Raw genomic sequence first — 23,238 nt, forward strand, 5'->3', positions numbered from 1 at the left:
CCATGGAAGCATGTTCCGACGCACAATAAAAAATAAATATATAACAAACTAATGTAAGACTTAGCAAAGGAAAAAAAATGTTTTAAAATAGCTTTATATTATTACTCATCCAACAAATCACATGCATTTCTTTCATTTAATAGCAATGTTTTACCAGTGTTCAAATAGCAGATAATTGTTATATCCAGATTTTTCTTAAAACTGCTACTTTAAGACATTAAATAGTAATAAAATAAATAAATAAACAAACCAAAACACACACAGATACACTCATCCTTCTGCATGAGCAATAATTTAACCACAATGAAAAAGCTCCAAACGTCAGAGCTATTCTATTAACACCTTCCATAGTGTACGATGAACGATACCGAAAATCACCTACGCTCTTGTAGACCTGCATTACCCTGCAATCTCAGTAACCTGTAGCAGCTAGCACCAGTTGCCACACTTCAAAGTGAATCCTATATGCTTTTCTTTAAACCTGTAAGAAACAAATTACACGGTGGTTTGGGTTTCTTAATAGCTTGATGAAGAGGGTGGATGGATCACTAAAATATCCAACATGAGAAAAAGAAACATTATATGAGAAACAAGTTGTTATCACAACAGAAATCTGCCAGTTGTCCTCAAATTTCTGCAATAATTTTTCAGGTAGCCAGGTTAAAAAGCATGTTTACAGAAAGTAAACCCTTTATGAGGTCTATCATAAATAAAAACAGTAAAGCTAATGCTCAGCCAGGATGATTGCACTCAGAGCTGTAAGAGAAATAAAATATAATGTAAATTTAAGACAGCATCCCACATTGACTTTTCCAGCCTTGGCATAATTTCTAGACAGTAACGCTATACAACTAATAATAATTTCTTAACTTCTTTTCTATCTTTCTACCATAATATCTTAAAATCTGAGAGCTTGAGCAATCATTGACATCAAAGCCTTCAATTCCACCTTTTATTTCAGGATCATCCTACTACAAAATTTTAGATGCAGATGAGCATACAACAAAATATGTTAATGTCTACGATGACTGCAGCTATTATGCAGCCATTAATTTTGCACTTAATAAATACCAAGCCAAACCCTGTACTAATTTTATTAATCAAACACTTCTAGAGACAAATCTGCAGCTTGACCCAGTTTAATAGCAAATCTAACTTTGGGGATCAGAGCAGAAAAGACTGCAGTTCTTTTTCTAAAAATGCTGACATTTAAGTAAACCTTACCAAAGAATGCTTGCCTGATTGAGGACTGACATTTCCTTTCTCTAACTCACTTAACTGAAAAATAGGCTTTCTGGCCAACTCCTACACTACCCCAAGGCAGCTGTATATCACTTTCAGTTGCAACTTGTGAATACTTTCTTTTTCTTTCTGTCTCTTTATTTTGACATGCATATTATGTTAGCTGATTTCAATCATGTTGCATGAGTGGATGACATACCTTAAAAGATTAAGTTTTGCCACCTGGGACTACTCCAGAAATTCAGTACTTTATAGCATCTCATACCCTTCTTCATCCTCTATGCGCCTGCATTATCAATAGTAGCTTTCTTCCCTATTTTATGCTTAACGACAAGTCTTTCAAGGCTGCAGTTGATACAAGTCAGCTTGAAGTGTCATTCCCCTCTCATTCCCATTACAGGATGGAGCTGCTCCATTGTGTACAACGCTCTGCTGCCATCTATTTGACAGAAGAAATACAACGCCGCCACCAACACCACAGCTGGGTTTGCCTTCCCTTTTCCCCAGCTTTCTCTCCCCCTGCATCAGCTGTTAGAAGAAAACCCTCAGGGAAGTTTTTGTCACTCCTCCCTGCTCATGTCCAGAAGCAGAAACCACTTCAGCAATTACTTTTGCACAAAAAAAAAACCAGCTACAACTACAGCAGAGATTTGATTATTGCAAGCAAAAGCAGAATGATACGATAAACCATTCATCTCTAAAAAGGGAATCCAATTTAACAACATTCTTCCATTTATAGGCCAGTTCTAAAGTATAGAATAATTGCTTTAAAGCAATTATTTTAAAAGTTACAATTTAATTATGTAGCCACAGATCACATCGAAGGCATGATTTCAACAGGTATCCAGACTCAGCTGGGGTCATGGCACTGAATGAACACGGATTCATTGGCTGTCCCCCTTCACTACAAAACGCTTAAAATTCAGAAGTCAGGAAGTCACATTACAGAGCCTTAAAGCAGAAACCACACACAAAGCACGAGATGAAGGAGGTGGTACTTTATCCGTCATCAGGGTCACAAAGATAAACACCACTTCATTCATCACAGCATTCAGCCTGCTCTGTATGTGACTGCACAACACAGGAACAGCAGCTGAAAAAAGTCCCTAGCTTGCGTTTGTAAAACATCATGCAAGAGACACTTGTTAAAGTTGCAAAAAACTCTAAAGGAATCTATAATCTTCAGTTACAGATTCATGACAGCGTACATTCTGTTCTTTAAAGACTAAGCCATGTGGAAAAGTCCTGTTTCAGGGCTCAGTCTGGTCCTTTTCACGTCCCTGATTAAGTACTCCATTTTTTAAAAAAATTTTTTTTTTACACGGTTGCTTTCCTGATACACTTAAACAACATATTTATAGAAATGTGCTTCAACATTTACCCTGGAAATGATCCATAAGAAAAAACAGCAAAATGAAAGACTACATAAAAGCAAAAATGTAGCACACAAACTATAAATAAGGTCACTGTGATCCAAAAAGCATATGAACTCTTGCGTATTTTTCTATAGAGGGGGAAAGAATACCCCAGCTCAGAGCAAGAGCAGGGAGAAAAGGAGAGTCTTTGTTGAGGGAGGAAGGAGGAAGGTAAGGAGAAAATGAGAGATGAGGAACAGGAGGGCATGGAGGCAATACCAGCCCGCAGCAGGTTATGAAAGTTCTTCCATAGTATTAAAATATACCCATAAACATAATGTCTTCATCTTCTCACTGGTATTGACATAAATAGTACTTGGTTTGGGAAGCAATTTGTTAATGCCTGTATTTATTAATAAATACCAGTACCACTGAGTGCATTATTCCATTGTTCTTTTTATGCATTCATAACATTTTCAGCCATAATACATGTAGTTAACTAATAAAGTTAATCTGTTTAATAAAGTTATTAGTTGCACTAAGTTCCTTACTAACACTTGGTTTTAAATCTATTTAGTCTGACAATACAAGCTGCAATTATAAAGATTGTATAAAATTGCCATAAATATTTAGTAGAGTAAGTGAAGAGACATATATAATTCCAATTGCTAGCTATTACTGGAATTACCTTTCCTTCAAGGTCACACAGAATCTGTTTGAACAGGTACTGCACAGGTACCGCCCAGAATAATTCAAGTGTAAAACTACCTAAAACCTGATTGCTTAAAAGGAATTAGATTACTTAAAGAGTTTAAACTACACACAGCATAACATCACATATAAGCATTTGAAAAAAAAATCACTTGAGAGGCTTATTCTGCCCTCTGGTGCACTCTATCCCACAAGGACACAGCATCCTGCACAAAATCCAGGAAAGCATCCAAACGACTTCAACAATCTGAAGTTGAAGCAATTAAAGAGCGTGCTGAACTAAATTAAGACAGTTCAGCACCTTACAAAATCATACCCTGTGTAATATCAGCATGAGCAAAAGGAGTAAAACACTCTGCAGGACAGAAGGTAACCCAGCTAATGTTTATTCCTTTGTATTTACAGCAGAGGGTCTAAATGCCCTGGCTAAGGAACAAGACCCTATCATCTAAAGCCCTGTGCAAATACAGAATTTGCTGGTTAGCATAACAAATTTTAGAGTGAGGTTGTGTTCACAAGGCTAGTGTCATGAGCTGGCACCACCAGTAAACAGATGACAGGAGACTGACAGTTACCAAGCAGGCCACAGAATATGGTACCACAGGCCCACGCTAGGGTCCAATGATAATCAGTGGTACCTTAGGGCAGTAGGTTCTATATTTACAGTCTTGTACTATAAATTAATGGCGAATAAATTGAACAGCCATACATGCTAAATTAGAAGTAATTTGATATCATATTCAGACAAGAAATATTCTATAAAGCGTAGCTATAAAATTCTCTAATTACATAAAACTAAGGTCTGTTACACTTATTTTTCTCTATGAATAAGTCTTACTACAAGTCTACAGAGTATTGCTAATGTCCTTTAAAATTAACTAGACTAAAACTTGTTACACCGAGCGGCCAAAATGCTCATTCTATAAAACACACAAAAAAACCCCATTAATTTTCTCAGAAGCCATGAGCTTCTGTGACATTCATAAGAAGCTTAAAACCTATGCAATAATACAACAGCATACTGAATGATAAGAACCATGAGGTACAGTACATAAAACATTTATTATGCAAGCTGTAATGACTAATTCTAAGCCTTCTTACTAGTGCAAATACTGGCAAAGCTTTACAGTTAATTCCTTGAATTATTTAGCCTACAGTTTCATGTAAGTAATATTGTATTAAATAATGAGAAAAGTTAAGAAAACTCAAATGCACAAAAACAACAAACCCAATCTTTTGCCATGAGAAAGCACTGCAGGATCAGAACCAAACTGGGTATGTACAAAAGTAGCATAATTAAGACTACTGATTGGCATTTACATGTGACAAGAAAAAATAATCCACTCTACAAATTAGAGGAGAGCATTCCTGTTTAACACATGGACCACCATACCAAAACACATCTCCAGTGCAAAAGAATTACTTTCAGAATTAATTCATCAAATAGACAATGACAGCAATCACCAGAAGCTATTTTGCTTCAGTGTTACTGAGATACCTAAAGCTAAGCAAAATCAAATTGAAGGTTTTTCAACATAAGGAGCTTAATAGAGAGCCGCTCTCTAAGGAGGGCATGTTTCCCAACCTGGCTATTGAACAGCATGAGGACAGACCTTGAAAGGATCCCACAACTCAGCATTTAGGAGACTTCAATACTCAATTCTGACTTAGTTCTGTGCTAAGTTATTTAGTGCCTTGACTATCCTCATAGCTAAGTACTCACTGTATATGTGCAGTGGAAGTACGTTCTTCACATGAAACTGTCTCAGAGCGACACCATCGTCTCCTACATAGACTTTCTCATAAATAATTTTCAACTATGCTAACTGCATGGATAAAGAAGGAATCAGAAAAGAGGACTGCCCCTACAACATCACTGATAAAACCTGCAGGGGAAAGTCAGCAATAGATAATTTTAATTTTTTTATTTGCTTGTGTCCTAAACAGAAGGATTCCGGCTTCCATACCATGTCCTAACCACTGTCTTCTTCACTATAGAGTTGCACAGCACCATTACCCTCAGCAGACTCTTCTCAGTGGTATATAGAGACAGAAGGTGAGGTCACAAACTGAAATACAGCGAATGCCATCTAAAAATATGAAAACATTTCTGGTGGTATGTGTTGGTTTTTTACTGTAAGGGTAATGGAACTGCACGGGTGAGGAAACAGTTGCTCTGGGGGTCTCCATCCTACTTAAAACTTGACTGGACAAGGTCCTTTGCAGCCTGCTCTAGCTGACTCCACTTTGAGTAATGGGGTTGGACTAGACAGTCTCCAGAAGTCCCTTCCAACTTTTAACCATTCTGTGATCCTGTTAAATTATATGATGTAAACTTTTTCTTGTGTACTTCGAGTTTCCTCTCCCTGTAGACATCCCACTTTCCCACCAAGCAGCATGCAAGCTATAACTTCAGGATGTAACAAGAGACATGGGTGAGCACAGGTTTTTGCATAAGTTGGGATTTTCCTCCCTGAGCTCTGAAGACCTATGCATTACTAGGCTATTTAATACTTGACTACTAGGAAAGCAAGAGCCATAAAAACAGAGTTGTTTCTTCAGTCCTACATTTAACTGCTCAGATACATTAAAAAAGTTTCAAGTGCTGAAAGCAAGGTATCTTTTACTAAGGTAACACTGCCTTTTGGATTCAGAAATTTGTCAAAAAATATTTGCCAGCTTCACTAGTTCAATACAACTCAAAAAGAAAATCTTAGAGCACAGTCAATTACTGATGAGACCATCTGTCCTTCAGGAAAAAACAGTTACAACCTTATATCTATGTGTGTGCCTCCTCTGAAACCTGTGCAAGAAGAGACATTTACATCATTTTAGCCAACCTATCATTTGGATAATTTATTTTCAAGACATTCAACAGACAGAGGGATATGAGTACAGAGTTCTGGATAACAGAATTTGAATTAAGCCATCTGAATGCTACTATATACAATAATAGATTATTGTTTAGAATTAATATACTGTAAACAATCACTAGCATGAAACCAAATTAAATGAAAACAAATCACAGTCAGCACATCAGATTCCCAATGAACTAAAATGCAAAGGAGGAGGACATATAAAGACTGGATAGAGAAAATGAGGCTGAAATGTTTATTTAGTAACTATGAAGTGAATGTGCCACTGTTTTCTGAACATCCGATGGCAAAGACACAGTGCAGAGAGCTAATCCCTGTTTCTCACCAAAACAGACAGGAATGTACCCTGGATAATTTGTTCCTACTGATGATATCATTCTGTTAAGTTTACTGTTTTTAATAAGAAACAAGTTTCAGTCTTCTCTCACTTTCTCCCATGTACAAGATCAGATCAGCCTCCCAGTGACCTACTTTATGAGTCACAGCCCTCACTATTTATGATTCAGAAAAACGTCTTCTCTGACAGTATTTCCCAGACTACTGTGGGTTCATTCCAAGAACCAATTTCATCTTCATTGGTTTCCTACAGGAAACCAGACCAACTTCCTATGATTTTATTTTCCTTCATTTCAGCATGGCTCACATAAACTAACTGGAAGTGAGAGTGATAGAAAACTTTATTCTGCATAAACACAAGCCAACATAAACACCACCAAAAAAATACTGAAGATGTCACTGACTCAAAGCCACCAGAACATGAAGCAAGCTAAGATTAGAAGTTCCTTTCCCTCCTTCCCCAAACATGATGCACACAGGCAAATCCAGTAAGTTTATATAACCAAAGTTTAATAGTAAGAGCTGTTCAGGTCTCTGGTGAAGACATTCACCTGAACAGATGGCCAGGTTCCACTCCCTCTTTCAGCACTGGCAATTATTTTAAAATGGTAAACACTGTTGGACCATTTTTAAGTCCTACCAATACCATAGTCAAGTCCCCCAATCACCTGAGTCAACAGATTTGGGGTGCCTACCTTCTCTCCTCAACTGCAATGACAGAAGTACTACTGGAGATGCTAGGAAGCAAGCACACTTCAAAGAAGTCCATCTAGACTTCATATAGGACTGTTAACTTTGCCTAAGTATAGGCTTGTTGCATTCAGGGTAGCTTCCAAGAGAGCCATTTTCATGGTCCTTCAAGATACATCAGATTTCCAAAAGCTAAGACTGGGTCAGATCTTCATGGGTTCAAAATGCTCATGCAGTGAGATATTTCAGGAATGAAGTTTCCTGTATCCCATGACAGTCATGGAAATATCTATAGCATCACCACCACCACCACCAGCTCCCCCTTCATGCCACCTCAGTGCTGTGACTGAGCTGCAGCAGCCACATGGAGATAGCTTGGTACTAGAATATTAGTACCATGCTAACATCATCTAAGAAGGACAGGTAATTTCCATGGAGATTGCTATGCAGTTAACCAGTTCAAGAAAAGGAATGCTGGGATACCTAGCTGTGAACTGCAAATACTCCAGCATAGTTTGCTGGCTCAGGTTTCACTCTGCAAAACAGCAGTTCAGTCGCCTTCTGGACCAAGGCTGCCCTTGGATTCATACAGCCTTGTCATTATACTGCTCTACCTGAGCTAATAAACCCAACCAGACCCATGTTTACCACAGAGCAAGCTGGATAATTCAATCATGCAAGCAAATTATAAGCAAAATTATTCTCATTTTGTCTTTATATTCTGCTGTTTGTGTTGTCAACAACTGTATTCTTTCAACATGATTTCCTCTTACTGGGTTTCAAGGCTTACAGAATGATAGGAACAAGAAGTTGCTTTTTGTAGGAAGGCTGACTTACAAAACTAAAGGCAAACTGATTTTCATGAAGTTTAAATGCTCCTTCACTTCTCAGCTCAAGAGAAGCCAGGGAATATTAACACTTTAGAATACTTTCACATCTCACACAGTAACGACAGAACATATGACTAACACACAATTTATTTTAATGACAATTTGGTACCTGGCCATCAGCTTCAGTCTGTAATAATGAAGAATGAATAAGTATTTTGCAAGTAAATAAAGGTCACCTGTTAGTAAACTGAGATTTTCCATAATACAGCAAAGTAGCTTAACAAACATAAAAACCAAATTAAAGTTATCATCTCTACTATTCATTTCCTTTCCTTTTGATGCAGCAGTACTTGCCAAGGTCAAGTGACTAATCTTTAACAAGCCCTTCTTGTTCTAGCTTCTCTGACTTGATTTTTGCAACCAAAACCCCAACAGTTTCATAATATTGCAAGTAGCAGCAGAGCTGTTTCTCTATTTGTAGATCAATCTTTCAAAGAATACCACCCGCATGAAAACTGGTATAGGTAAAGCCTTTCTAAAAGTGACACACTCTGATATATGTATTGATTTTAAATAAACCAAATCATGTTATTTTAAGCACTGTTTGGCGTAAGAACACTACATAACTTCTCCACTAGGTCTGATGAGCAGCAAACTCCACAGTAAAAGTTGTTTCATATGGCAGAAAAATCAGATTTTTAAACCAGTTGATTTTGTTGACAGTGACAATTCAACCTCTACTATTGACATCATAATATATATTCAGTAGCAAACTCACGCACTAACTTAGCACTGCAGCAAGCACAACTATCTTGATTTAAAGCAGTGTTTACCTGCTGAAGTTAGCAGTTGTTAAAATGGCTATAAATGCTGCAGTCTACAATAATCAAGGCAATATACCACCACCGCCACCACACATTCACAATTCTTGCTGCTAGAGGCTACTCACCTTGACATGGCTCTGAGCTCCCAGGTTGTATATTTCAGAGGGTTTGACTTCATTAATGATCTTCACCAGGCAGGTGCTGTCAGTGAGATCCCCGTAGTGCAGCTTCATGTCTTCGGAGTTTAAGAACAGAGTTAATACGCTTAATCTCAGAACAACACTACATTCTTGGTCCAAATCCTATTTTACAATAAAATCTAGGTAAATATCTATTGGAAAAAGTTAAGAGATCATCAGCTAAACATGGTTTTGCTTGGTGGTTTTTCCTGCTTTAAGCACAAAGTACATTTCTCCATTTTAGATTCTCTTTTCATTAGTCTGATTTATCTAGCAACATTTATATCACTTGTTTAAAATTAATAACTAGTTTACACCTCATTTACTCAGGTTGTATAAATTAGTTCAATATCATATATAGAATTCCACAAAAAAAGAGTATTTTTAGTTTGGGCTTCCAATCTGTCAGTCACAAAGGTTTTAACACCTTCTTAAGCATATGTGAATAGCTTTCTTCTTCTTCCCCAAATGTTGCACATGTTAAATTTCTCACTGCGAGTCATTTCACACCACGAGTGCCTAAGGTATCTACAAGATGAACATTTAGATAACATTACAGTACAACCTGCTGCATTTGTTACTATTGTTTTGCATTCAAAAAATACAGATACACACTGGAAAGCAATTTCAGAAGACAATTCAATTGTCAATGAAACATGCTTCATGATACTACATACCAAAATTTTGAATGCAGCTAGATGCAGCTGTTATTTTCCCTGTCCTAACTTAAGTTTCTTTTTGATTTGTGCATAAGAAGGTGGGTAAGAGCTCCCATCAAAATTAAGAGAGTAAGTGGCATTGGTTTATCAAATTGTGCTTGATTTCAGACCCTGACCTGTCAAGAAGATATTGCAAAAGTGAAATTCACAGAAACAGATCTCTTTTTGCTCTTATTAGAAAAGAAAAAAAAAATCACCTCACACTGCTATTGACATGCCTTTCCAATAAAAACTTATAGCTATTGATGAATTAGCTGTTTATATTTATTTGCCATATGCATATAGGTTTTCATTTCATGTTTATGACCTTAATAAATTTATGTTTGCACTGCCCTATCTCCAGGAAAATGAAGAAATTCCTATTTCAGTATAGTTCAGCAGTTTTTCCATTTGATGATGGTCCCCACTTTTCTGGGACTGTATCATCTACAGACTTAATCAACTTGATTACTTATTTTCTTCCTTTTTTTTAGCCCTGAAATACCAGGCTTATTACAAGAGACTATCACAAGAATCCACAGTACATTTTTAATTGTTGCAGTGATATGTAAACTTGTTATTATTTATGCTGGTTTAGGTTTATCTTTAATTTTTTTTTTAAACAGGATAAGGCAGCAAAGAAGTTACAGATAACGCATTTCTCAGATGTTCAGCCTTGTACATTCCTATATAACAGGTTGTTGAGGCTCTTCAGGTCGATAAAGTAATACAGCCATGGTATATTCTTGAAATTTGCTTTTACATCCCACATTGCTTGAAAAAGACATTCTGACAACACTTCAGACCCAGTTGAAGCTGTGACTAACAGGTAATGGAATGGTAACAAAACTTTTTTTTTTTTTTTTAAAGTGATAACTGTGATTAAATATGAAGGCTGGCAAGCAGCTTGTGACCATTCTTGTGCATACACCTCAATTATCCGTTCTGTGGGCTACCTTCATTCCTGAGACCAGTTCTATAGAGGCTGTGCTAGAACACACATTTCCACTGGTATGGAATACAGCTGTTCTGTTTCCTAAATTAAATTCAGTACATGAAAGTAGTTCCATCTGTGGGGAGAGGAGGCTGTTACAAGGGGAGGCTCAGGGAGCAGCAGCAGCTCTCTAAGAGCCTTGAGGTCTGCAAGAGCAACTAGTTCCCCTCCAGCATAGGCAGCTGCTAGGCAGCAAAGAGGTGCCACAGCCTGTTTTCCTCTTCCTACACATGCAGTTCTGCAATCATCCCCAAGGCAGAGTGCAGTTTCAAAGCTTCTCAGGGGAAGGTGGGCTGCTAGCTGGGCTGAGCCAAGCAACAGAGATACCCTCCCACTATTACCTTAAATTTAATGCTCTCAGGGGGAGTGCCCATTTTGGTCTACCATCAAATCTTCAAAGCTTCTTGTCCACATGGCTTTTTTGAGGAGGAACAGGGCATAAAGCTATGTCCATTTTCTGATCCAAGAAAAAGAGGTCTTTCAAGAGTAATAGGCTAAGTGGAAAGACTTACTAGAATTGGGGCTTGTTTGGTGCACAGATTTTTAAACACAGATCAAATGTCAAAACCTCTGGGCTTTAGTACTATTAACCTATCTGAGAACCTCCCTAGCAAGCAACAGCTGGAGGACTTGCTTCAGGAAGCACTTTTCTTTTTCCTTCTTGTGCTTCCTACCTTTTTTTCATATAGAAGTTCACTGTCTACGAAGAGTACCATCTTGCAACATGCGATCAATTCTTCAAGGGAAGAACACATGTGGCAAAGATAAAATTCAGGTTTGCTCACATAATGACTATTGCCTCTTTGCTTTCTCTAGTAGTGCCTGGAAACCCATTGTTTCCAAAGAGTTTCCATGGAGCAGCCTTTCCTGAGATTCCAAGTCCAATTCCTTCTCCTCCTCCCATTCATATAGCTGCATTCTTCAGTTAAAGGAAAATAAGATAAGAAATGGGGAAAAAACTTCAGCGTCTGCTTTCCTTTTCTTTCTTCCATCCCTTTCCTTAAATGTTTGTGTATGCATTTATCACAGTCTACATTGTCTTCTCAAATCACTTTTCATATTCACAAGATGGTCCTCACAATGCACAGGTTCCTGTTTCATTTCATTTGCTTCATTTTACCTCATGAGCCAAGAATACAAGTCATGGGAAACAGTTCTTACATTGTTCTTGACAGAAAAACAGGTTTCAGCATTTTTCATGAAGATATTTTATTCAATTTTACCCCTCTCTTAATCAGATATTTTAAGGAGCAACGTACAGTAAGTAGCAACTATTCACAGCAAATACCATGTCAGAGTCATGTAAGAAATTAAGTATTTTTTTTAAAAAAATCACAAGTAAAGATCAAGTGAAATCTATAAGTTGCATTATGTATTACAACTTGATAAAAATAAGCTCTGTTCAACTATGGTGTGAAGCAGACTTTAAAGACATGATTTATTTACACCATGGAGATATTTAGTGTTAACAATACCTTAAATTGGATTATTTAGGACAGCTCCTGTCCTAGTTAGAACAGCTGTCCTAGTTAGAACACAACTGTCCTAGTTAGAACAGCTGGGACCAGTTCATCACTGTATGGGTGTAACCCAAAACTGTGTATTCTATAGTCTTCCATGCCATTTCCCAGAAACTGTCATCAATAGACCATTTATACCATCTGCCCAGAGCAGGCCTGACTCCTCAGGCTATAAACGGGGTGTTAAGAGGCCTTGGAGATAGGAGGGTGTCTCCCTGTCCTCACATCCATTGTGGAACTCCCCACCCTGAGGGAGGTACTGGGCATTCCTGCCTGAACTGGAGTCTTGGGACTTTTTCAACCACTCGTGGGATCCAGAGGAAGACTGCAGACTACCACTCTCAACCAGACTGCAACCACCACTCTCGACCGGGGTGCAATCACCACTCTTGACCAGACTGCAACAGCACTCTCACCAACAGGTTTTTTCCCTCTCCTTTTACTTTGGACTCAGGGGGCCCAATGAACAGCACTCTGTTCATGCCCCAGGGTGCTGGGTTATACATTTGGGTTTTGTGGGTTAAAATCAACTGTTTGTCTGTATAATTGTATTTATTGTATTATTTTATTAAATTGTTATTCTGACTTATAATCTCTCCTCTGAGTTGAGTTCATTTCCCCTGCTGGTTTACCTTTAAACCAGCACAACAACTCTACAAAATACACATAGCATAGAGAACTACATGCTTGTTAAAGTGCTCAGTCCTTCTGCTGAACTGGACCCATCCAACATTTGAGTTGCTTCTCATTAAGTGACCACTTAACCTTCTTTAAGGTAAAATACTCAAACAATTTTTACAATGTGTACATTAAAGGTAATAATTTCAACTTCCCAAATTATCAGTGGTAATAGAGAATACAGTAAATTTTCAGCAAATTTCCAAGAGCAATGCCTTTCCTTCAGGGAAAGCAAGTAATCACTTCCTTGCGTGTAGAAATTCATAAAGGTCCAAAGATTCATTCTTCCTGTCATCAGAAAGAACTTATCACGTCTTACTCGTGCTGTCATACAGGCTGCTTCCAAACCTTCACCTCCATCAGACACTCAGAAACTCATGAGGAAACAGAATTGGAGTACTTAAGATAAGTGCCTCAACCCCCCCCCCCACTTTACTATTCTAACATTTCAGTGTTTTTAACCTCACACAGCTTTTTGCAGGCCCAGCCATTTTTTAACTGCCACTGCCCAGCTATGTGTGAACTCTGGCAGCATTTCTACACAACAAAGTGCTTTCCCGGGCCCCTCATATTTTCCACTCTTTGTAATTCACACACACAAGAGCATCTATACTTCATGCCACATCTTCAGAGAAAAATGGTCCCTTTTCTTTCTCAGATAGAGCAGCTAGCTAACACAAGCACAGGAAAATGGGATTCCCTCCCTTCTCCCAGGGACCTTTCTCCGCCAAGCTGATAGAACAGACTAAATAACATATACCACCTTAAATAAAAAAAAAAAGTCTTACTTCCTTCAATGTGAGCCTGTGGGTTCTTATAGAGATGTTCAATCCGGCCTGTATTAAAAGAACTAGACCGACGAACGATGCCATGCACCTGGGGATTGAACAAGTTAAGATGCAAAAGATAAGTGGGAAACATTAAGAGGAAAGTGTTTATCACCATCACTCAAAATATTCATATGCACAGACCTAACCCTTATATCAGGTAATCAGAGGTTGTATCTATTCCTACAGGTGGGCAGTTATCCAAACAATAACATACTTGGAGATGCCGTCATATTTACTTGAGTACTCGAGTGCTTTCCCCTTCTCCCTTGCTGATACCACTAGCAGCTGGAGCATCACACAGTACAGAAAACATATTGAATTGCCCTAGAGCACCGTCTCCTAGTGTGTGATATTTGATGTTATTACCAGCATTGGAGAAGAAATATATGAATGCCAAGAAAAGCATTTCTCCCTGGTTGCAGTGAAGACTTTCTGGAGGCAGAGATGACTGGCATGGAAAAAGCAGCAGAAGGAGATGGGACTATGGAAAGGAGAGAGTGAGCAGAGAAGAGAGAAGGGAAGAAAAAGACAAGGGGAAAGAAGAAGCAATAGCTGCAAGGCCCAAATATATTTTAGAAATCAGCTGTCATTCACTTCCTGGGGTGTTGGAAGAACAGCGAGAACAGTCAGTGCTGTTTTGTGGACCTCATGAGTCAGTGTTCTCCAGTGGGTTACACGACACACAGACAAGCCTGAGGCTGAAATCCAGCTTGGGAATTTCCTTTAAGCAGCCACGATAAATAAGTTGGTGGGAAAAAAAAGCCCCACTGGTTCTGACTAACACTAAAGAAAAGATCATTTTTGTCTAATACATCAGAGAAATTCGAACACTGACCCTGTTTCCTCCTCTCCTGTAAGACAGGATCATGATGCCTGCTGGTAAAATTCATATTAGCTTAGGTTATCAGCTGCAGAAGTTGCACTTGTACAAGTGAAACCAAGCTTAAGCATCTGACTGTCCCAACTCTCCCTGCCTTTTATTTCTGAAAGTGATCCCTTACACTTTGATGTATCCTACACTTGGTTTGGTCAGGCCATTGCTTTACTTTCTCACTTCCTGTTAACTTGTACCTGCAAGAACAGAGCAGCAGGAACAGGCAGTGTTTAGGGCTTTGGTTTGGTTTGGGGATTTTCATTTTACACATAACACAAGCTATGCTTATTGACACAGAAAACGTTTTTCATTCAACCATAAGTCAAAAATTTAAATGAATAGAAAAGTGTACACAACTGCAGATTGAGACCAGTTTGCTGCTTTAAGAATGACATTTTGGTGTCAAAATCTCTAAAAACAGCTCAATAGTCATCTTTACAACTGCAAGTCAAATTTATGATGCCAATTTCCTTGCATAAAATCTCCTGTGTGCCCAGTCACACAGCACACTCACAACATACCATGTTCTACAATTCAAATATTTGCACTTTGAGGATCAATGAGGCACTGAGAAACATGCCCTGTAAAAGAAATTTTCATCAAATAATGAATTTATGAAGATAAATTTTCAAAGATATGTAGTCAAAAGCCATATCAAAATAATTAGTTATAGAATGTGTGGATAATTTATAGGGACATCAGGTTTACAGAGAAACACTATCTAAAAAAAAAAAGACCCTTCCATAATATCTTCAGTTTTACAAAAGATGCTGGAAATATTTTGAGTACTCAAATGAACTAAGTTTGCTGAGTAAAATATCAGACTTCACAGTTTTAAAGCAACAAATTATTCTAAAGGAAGCTAACTGAGGTGCTCTACAAGAGGGGAGGTTTAGACTGAATATTAGGAAAAAATTTCTTCATGCAAAGGGTTGCCAAACACTGGAACAGGCTGCCCAGAGAAGCGGGTGAGTCACCAACCCTGGAGGTACTTCATAGACATGCAGATCTTGCATTTAGGGACATGGTTTGGTGATGGACTTGGCTGTGTTGCATTAACAGTTGGACTAGATGATCTCAGAGGTCTTTTCCAACCTAAATGATGCTGTGATTTTTCTAGCAAAATTAAAGATTTTGGCTTAAGGTTCTGATGAGGGACTTTTTGAGCACTCAATTATCTATCTCTGAATGAAATCATGCTAAAATTCAAGGTCATGTCAACGATTAATCAGTAAGTCAAATCTTGCCAGCTCAAAGCTTGATGAAAGACTGGGCTTGCAAGAGCTTTGTGTCAGCTGAATGACTGTGATTCCAACATTTGACCAATGAGATGTGCTAAATGCAATCATCCCAGGACTTCAAAAGTTTCAGTAAACATCAGACAAACCCAGAGAGCCTGTTGCATCCAGCAATAACAAGAAAGCATGTGAACTCTGCTTTTTTTTCTTTTCTTTTTTTTTTCTCCCACTCCTTTTTCTGGTATGCACATACAAGAGCAGGAAAACCTGTCAAATGCTTAATCCATGACAGCAGTGTAATTGTAAAAAAACTGATGAAAGGTACCTTTGTCTGCATGGGACAGGTGAAATGCAAACTCTGTGACAAGCCACAATGTGTGCAAACTGGTTAATCTGGTTAAGAATGTAAGATCAGTGGATTTTTCCCAACAGGCCCAGATCTTTAAATAGATTGAAATTAAAAAACAAAACAAAACAAGTTAAATGAAGCATCTTGGTTAGGGAGGCAATCAGTTATCACGTGGGCTCTTGTGTTCAGTTATTCAGAAGAAGAGATGTCTAACTGGGAACACAGGAAAGAATTCCAAGAAAGTGACAGAGAGTTTAGGAACAGAAGAAAAAATCTCTACCCAAATACAGTAACCTTTCTATTGTGGAAAGGGTTATATTTCATTTTATTTGCTGTTGGCAGTTCCCAGCTTCATTGTGGACTAGGAGAGAGTATGTGCTTTTGCCTTCAAAGGAGCAGAAGCAACCTTGTTTCACACCATTCTTTATTAGAAAGGGCTCAGAAAGTGCATTGCCATATCTGACTTGGCCGTGCTGATCCTCATGGAGTGAGATGATCATTTTGAGGAACTTGGGGGGACAACCTAAACATTCCAAAATCTGCCACAGACCTTTTCTGCTCACAGTATTGAAAGCCTTGGTGAGGTCAACAAAGGTTACACAGAGACCTTTGTTCTGTTCCCTACACTTCTCTTGCAGTTGTCTGAGAACAAACACCATGGCTGTGCTACTCCTGTTGGCTCTGAAACCACACTGACTTTCAGGTAGAATGATCAGGACGGTGTCTACATTCGATACCGTACTGATGGAAGCCTATTCAACCTAAGGTGACTGAAGGCCCACACTAAGACCTTAAACCACCTTGTCCGGGAGCTGCTTTATGCTGATGACGCCGCCCTTGTCGCCCACACAGAAGCAGCTCTGCAGCGTTTAACATCCTGCTTTGCAGATGCTGCTGAGCTCTTTGGGCTGGAAGTCAGCTTAAAGAAGACAGAAGTTCTCTATCAACCAGCACCTCAGGAAGTCTTCCATCATCCCCATATCACCATTGGCCAATCAGAGCTCAAATCAGTTCAGCAGTTTAATTACCTAGGCAGCCTCATCTCCTCGGATGGTAAGATTGACGGGGAGATAGACAACAGGTTAGCAAAGGCATATAGTGCTTTTGGAAAACTTCATAAAAGAGTATGGTGTAACAAACAGTTGAAGAAAAGTACCAAGATCAGTGTTTACAGAGCCATAGTGCTGTCTACTCTCTTAAATGGTTTCGAACCATGGGTCATCTACCGCCACCACCTGCGTCTCCTAGAACGCTTCCACCAACGCTGTCTCCGTACAATCCTAAATATCCACTGGTCAGATTATGTGACCAATACTTCTGTTCTAGAGCAAGCAGTTGTCACAAGTATTGAGGCCATGTTGCTGAGAACACAGCTGTGATGGGCAGGGCACGCCTTAAGTAAGAAGGACCACCGCCTCCCTAAGATCTTGCTTTATGGTGAACTGTTGCATGAGAGGAGCCCCGAAGAAAAGATACAAGAACTCCCTGAAACAACATCTCAGCCTTGGCCATATTGATCAACATAACTGGTCTACTCTGGCCTCCAATCGGGAGGCCTGGAGACACACCATCTATAACGCTGCTGCTTCCTTTGAGAACACATGCAGGATCACTCTTGAGGAGAAAAGACAACGCAGAAAGAATCGTGTCCTGCAGCATATACCACCTAAGGAGTCTTTCTGCTGTGCCTTTTGTAATTGGATATGTCTATCTCGTATTGGCCTCATTAGCCACCAGCGTGCAGGTAACAAATGTGGATAGAGCCTTCCTAAATCTTCGTTCGCAAAGCCCAGCCATGATGATGAGCAGAAACAACCACAGTGATGTGTCTCTTCCACAAATGGAATGAAGAAATAGTAAAAAAAGAAAAAATCAATTTACAACACTGAAAAGCCAATATCAATAAGCAAATCAATCAACAAAGCAGGAGAAAGGATGGAATAAGCAAGGCAAGATTAACCTGGAGCAAAAGCATGGAAAGCACAGACTGGTTGAAAAGAGACTTCTCACTAAGCTATGAAGCAGTATTACAACAGAAGTAATAAAATTCAATATTAGAACAAGCATTAGCTTTTACTAAAAATGAAATTAAATTGATCACCCCTCTCCTTCCATTATTGCACCTTTTGGAAGCATCTTGCATGACTGAGAAGGCAAATATTCTTACATTTATGTCAACATCAGTTCAAACACATCAAATCATATAGATGGCAACAATGTGATTATTGCTTTGCTGGGTCACAAGAAATGTAATTTTGCCAGGGAAAAGTATGCAGTAAGAAGGAATCAGACTCCTTAATTCAAGGAAAAGGTAAGTAAAAATCATATGCTAAGCAAGAATATAATAAATCTAAGAGAAAAGGTAGAAAGCAACTCTACCAAAATATAGGTTGTTTTGGGTTTGTTGTTTGGGTTTTTTTTTTGCATTTTAAACAGGGAAAGCAAAATGCAAGATTTTCATTGCTGAAATATAACTGCCAAAATAAAAGGGCCTTTACTGCAAAGAGAGAGGAGGGAAAAGAGAACAAACAAGAGATTCTTATTCCTTTATGTGGTACATTGCATAATAAATTATTCCCTAATTCCTTACAGTTTTGGCTCACGCAGGTCGCTGCTTATCTGAGTTGGCGGGAAACATGCAAAGCAGCTATACCCTGAGGAGAAGGGGGAATCCACTAGTGGACATTAGATGATAAATAGTACAATAACCTGGCATGATTACAGGCCATGTTGCACATTCCTCTCTGGAGTTTTGATTTGTTATCTAGGGCTGGAGTGGAAAACATACACAGAGAAGGACAGAAGCAGAGGAAGCCGGACAGAGCTGCAGCATCCAAATGATTCCATCAGCCTGCAACCAGTCACCGAGTCACTCACCTCGTAGCCTTTTTCCAACAGGAACTCAGCCAAGTACGATCCATCCTGGGAATAGTAAGACATAGGAAAATGTTAGAAACACATTGAACAGGCCTGGGAGATTTGGACTGCTTAAGATCTCAAAAAAGGGAAGAAAATAACCTTGTTGTGAGTTGATGGGGTAACAAGCATATACTTTGATTTCTCTAGATTCATATACTGATCTAAAAATACTATAGACTCTTTTTAGTTACTTTTATATTAAGCAGCAGCATATTTTAAGATAACTTGCTTACAAATGCTAGTTGAGAACTCCTGTCTCTTGAATTTCTTCCCAAGTTCCATTATGAAGTGCCTGGGGACATCTTTCCAAAATATCCTAACCAGACTTATTGAATATGAACTATTTTGGACATAAGGAAGGAAGAATATTTAAAACCAAAGTAGTGCAAGCTTGGCATACTCTGCAAACCACTATGTCTCTGTAGCACTGTGTCACACTGGCATTTCCCTTGCACACGCGGTCCTTCCACACAGCTTCTGAAGGCAGCAGTAACTCTGCCTGCCCGACCAACTGAGTTTTCAAAAACATCCCTAGCACACCCTATATTTATACTACAGAATACAAGCCATTTTCACATTTTATGTATCATTGAGGGTTGAGAATTTGGGTTGTTTATTTTTAGGAATTTTCTTTTTTTTTTTTTTCATTTACATCCTTGTCAAACTTCAGCTAATAAACTCCCCAGAAGACAATACTTTAAAACACATGCTAGTGCCCATTTTCCTGCAATAAGATGGTTTTTCTGGTATGAGTATTGCCAGGATTACCAAATACAATAAGTCATATCATCTTTATAAATGTGTACACTCCATCACAAACCCAGTAAAGTTTACCCCTCCAAAAGAGTTCTCATTGTCCAATTCAGTGAATAGTACTCATGCCCGAAGTCTGCATCTTCTCACTGACTTTTTGAATTGTTTGTTCCTTTAATATGCAAATGTATTTCACCAGAGCCAAATGGCTTGCTACAAAAAGACCATAAAAACACTGAGATGCCACGTAAGCTTACGTGCTTAAACCCTATTATGTGCATCTGCTCTGTCGTGATCATGGCCAGAGCATTTAAGTGCAATACAAAGACACATCTCTGTGGTTGTCCTTTAAAAGTATGTTTTCTTCAGAGAATTTTTTTTTTACCTCAAGTTAAATGAACCTTTTTGTCTCACAGAGAGCCTAAGAAGAAAAAGATACTGAAGTAAGAAATTTGAGAAGCACTAGGAGGCCCTAGAGCAGCAGGACTGCCAGTAGAGACTGTTTACTGCATTGATGGCAAAACCCTGGGTATATCTATGCAAAATGGCACAGTGCAGTGTACGAGGGGCATGTTGCTCTATGTTTAAAACTTCAGCATTAGAAAAAAAATTAGTTACTTTATGTGTAAAGTCTTACAGAGTCTAGAAAGCTTGAAAACAAGAAAGAAAGTCTCAGCTTACATACTTCTCCCACTATATGTACATGTGTGTATGCACAAAATTTTACAGGGCTACAGCCCTACAACAACAGCCATCAGTCTATGACACCCATTAATTGGGAACATGACAAACCACATCTGCCATGGCATCACTGGAACCATATGTATTTCTGTACATCAAATGATAAGAACAAGACCCTACTGAAAGGAGAAATTCAAAGAATATTCAATGGAAAATGTGGAGGAACATGGGGCCAGAGCAGGGGATGACAGCTATCTCGAATGATTTTGTCATCTTTTTCATTAGTAATTCCTCCAGGATTTAGTAGAGGGAGGAAAACTTCCTAGTTCTCCTTGGTTGCTCAGTCCACTAAAATAAAAAAAAAAAATAAATCAAATAAAGCAGGAGGTGAAAGTGGGAGACTCAGACCAGAGAGTGCAAAGGAGATGAAAAAAAGAAAGGCTGTGATTACTTAGGAAGCTGATGGGAAACAGACTTGACTAGGATTGAACCCTGTCAATAAGGTCTTGTTCTTCTCACCCAGGCCATTGCTCAAAGTTTCCAGTCACCCTGGAACATTTTGAACCATCAGTGGCACTTGCTTCCTCTGCGCTTCCTTTCCAGGTCTATCAAGTGATAGGGCAGGGCTTTACAATGAGTGGGAAACAGGCAGCAAGTGTGAAAGCTACTGCTTTCTGGCTCTAGCACAGCATAGCTGATTTACTGTCTGGTAATCACACGCAGTGCAGATTCATGCTGTCCTGCACTGAGATACCATATCACACGTGGCCCCCAGGTTTCATGTTTCCCTTCCTTTTCTTTTCAGAACAGCAGCCTGTCAATGCAAACGGTAATCAGAACAATGATCAAAGTGTCAAAGAGTTTGCATCTGGTAAGGACAGTACAGTTTCCATCTTTTTCTAATGAGGTCAGAGAGTACATAATATTAAGTAAGCTCTGTTAAGTGATTTAAACCTTAATCCATAGGAGACTGCATTACACATACAAATTCTATTATCAAAGCTATTAATTTCCATTTATACTACAAACAGAGCTTTCAAAATTCAGGAATGACTGAGCCAGAAAAGGGATATTAACGGAACTAGGTGTTTAGCAACAAATCTCAGTTTTTGTTATGGTTAGCACATTTTGCTTTATTTGAGCCACATAATGACAAACATTCATTCCGGATTTGTATCTGAGTAGGAACAGACCAGCATGAAGTGCATGACTTGGTATGACCTGTGAAGTTGGAGACTGGGAGGCAGGGTCTTCACAAGAAATGCTTGTAATGACCTTGATCCTATTTTGTTAAGTGTTTTACCCCAAGACTACATTATGTCCTCTTTAGGACTGAAAAAACCCAAACAGGACCAGCTTAGGTAGCACATGCAACCAGCAAGGTATTAGTACACCCAGACCCCAATCAGATCACTGAGGTAGCTATGGATAGTTACTCTACTCCCCGCCAAACACAAAACCTAAAAAACCAGGATCTGTACAGACCAGAGTGCTTACTTAATGTGTCCCTCCACTGGGCAGTATGCTATTCTGCTTCAGACGTGTCACATTTGAGAGCTTAGTTTTGCTAATGTAAAGCACCCAGCTAATACTATTCCATTTATAACAAATCAACAAAATCTCAGATGACAAAAGCAGGTTTTGTCTGTGGACAAAACATCAGTCTTAAAAGAAAATTGCCTACAAATTGCCTTTAAGTAGGATTGCAATGAGACCTGGCTCTGTGCAGATATGTTCCAGCTTGAACGATCAAAACAGTTCAACAAGATTGATTAAATAAACCACCTCAGTTAAAACAGTTCCTCATCAGCACACTCTAACATCTCAGACTTAAAGATTCACTATGCTGTCTTTAGTCAAATAGTAGTTTGAAAGCTCATGCAAAGAATGATACTTCAGCGGGCTTCCAAGACACAGCAGCAGGTTTCCAACTGCAGCTGCCTTACAACATGTCTGTAAAATTCCTAGACAAAAGAAAACAGTCACATAAACTAGCGTGAGACAATTTTAGGATGCAATATTTTATGTTTAATACAGTAGTTAAAGTCAAGAACTAAAATAAGCTTTGAAACTACCAAAGAAAACCTCTTCCAATGGAGTGAAGAAATTGAGACATAAACAAGTTAGACAGTGCTTTGCCACAATCATCTGGAATAAAAACAGTATCAAGTTTGACTTGATCCATGAGCAAAGAATAGGACAATTTATACAGAAAACTGAAAACAAGTGGAACTAAATAGCCTGTTTAACAATCAAATATCCTTTATTTTGCACTGTTTTACACAGGGAAACTCCACTTGCAATGAATTCATTTTGAATTTATATTGACACATTCAGAGAAGGCTGTAAAAGCAACTTGAAATGCAAGACATCTTCATCCTCTTCCTTTGATATGGGCAGTTCCAACACTGTTCCACACAGTTCCTGGATTCAAGAACTAGATAACATCCTACCTATGATCTGCTAATAAAGAGGAGTGGAAGAAAGTACTAGATGTATGAAAAAGCAAGGGAAAAGAGACCAAGAGGAGGAGGAATAGGGTTCTTTTATTACTATTCCTAGAACTCCAGGAGAAGTGTATGGAGTGCCTTTTCAGAAGGAGGGAAAAAGAATTAAAGACCTAACAAATTATGCAAGTTTATTATGACTATATTCCTGAGG

General features: G+C 38.7%; 1 protein-coding gene across 2 annotated transcripts in view; it reads right to left on the reverse strand.

Moving 5' to 3' along the window:
- The window catches only part of GMDS (GDP-mannose 4,6-dehydratase), a 412,400-nt gene that overhangs the window by 331,628 nt on the left and 57,534 nt on the right, over nt 1–23,238 (reverse strand). For both annotated transcript variants that reach the window (XR_007906642.1, XM_051799489.1), the window contains exons 2-4: nt 19,102–19,146; nt 13,722–13,809; nt 8,990–9,099 (exon numbers count right to left, since the gene is read on the reverse strand). Coding sequence is in view for 1 of the 2 variants with exons in the window: in XM_051799489.1 (XP_051655449.1) it covers nt 8,990–9,099; nt 13,722–13,809; nt 19,102–19,146 (243 nt within the window). In the remaining variant the exon portion in view is untranslated. The remainder of the gene's footprint in view (nt 1–8,989; nt 9,100–13,721; nt 13,810–19,101; nt 19,147–23,238) is intronic.

The sequence above is a fragment of the Manacus candei genome, unplaced genomic scaffold, assembly GCF_025592945.1.
Source record: "Manacus candei isolate 608988 ecotype Guabito, Panama unplaced genomic scaffold, ASM2559294v1 h1tg000049l, whole genome shotgun sequence".
In the NCBI taxonomy this organism is placed as follows: Eukaryota; Metazoa; Chordata; class Aves; order Passeriformes; family Pipridae; genus Manacus; species Manacus candei.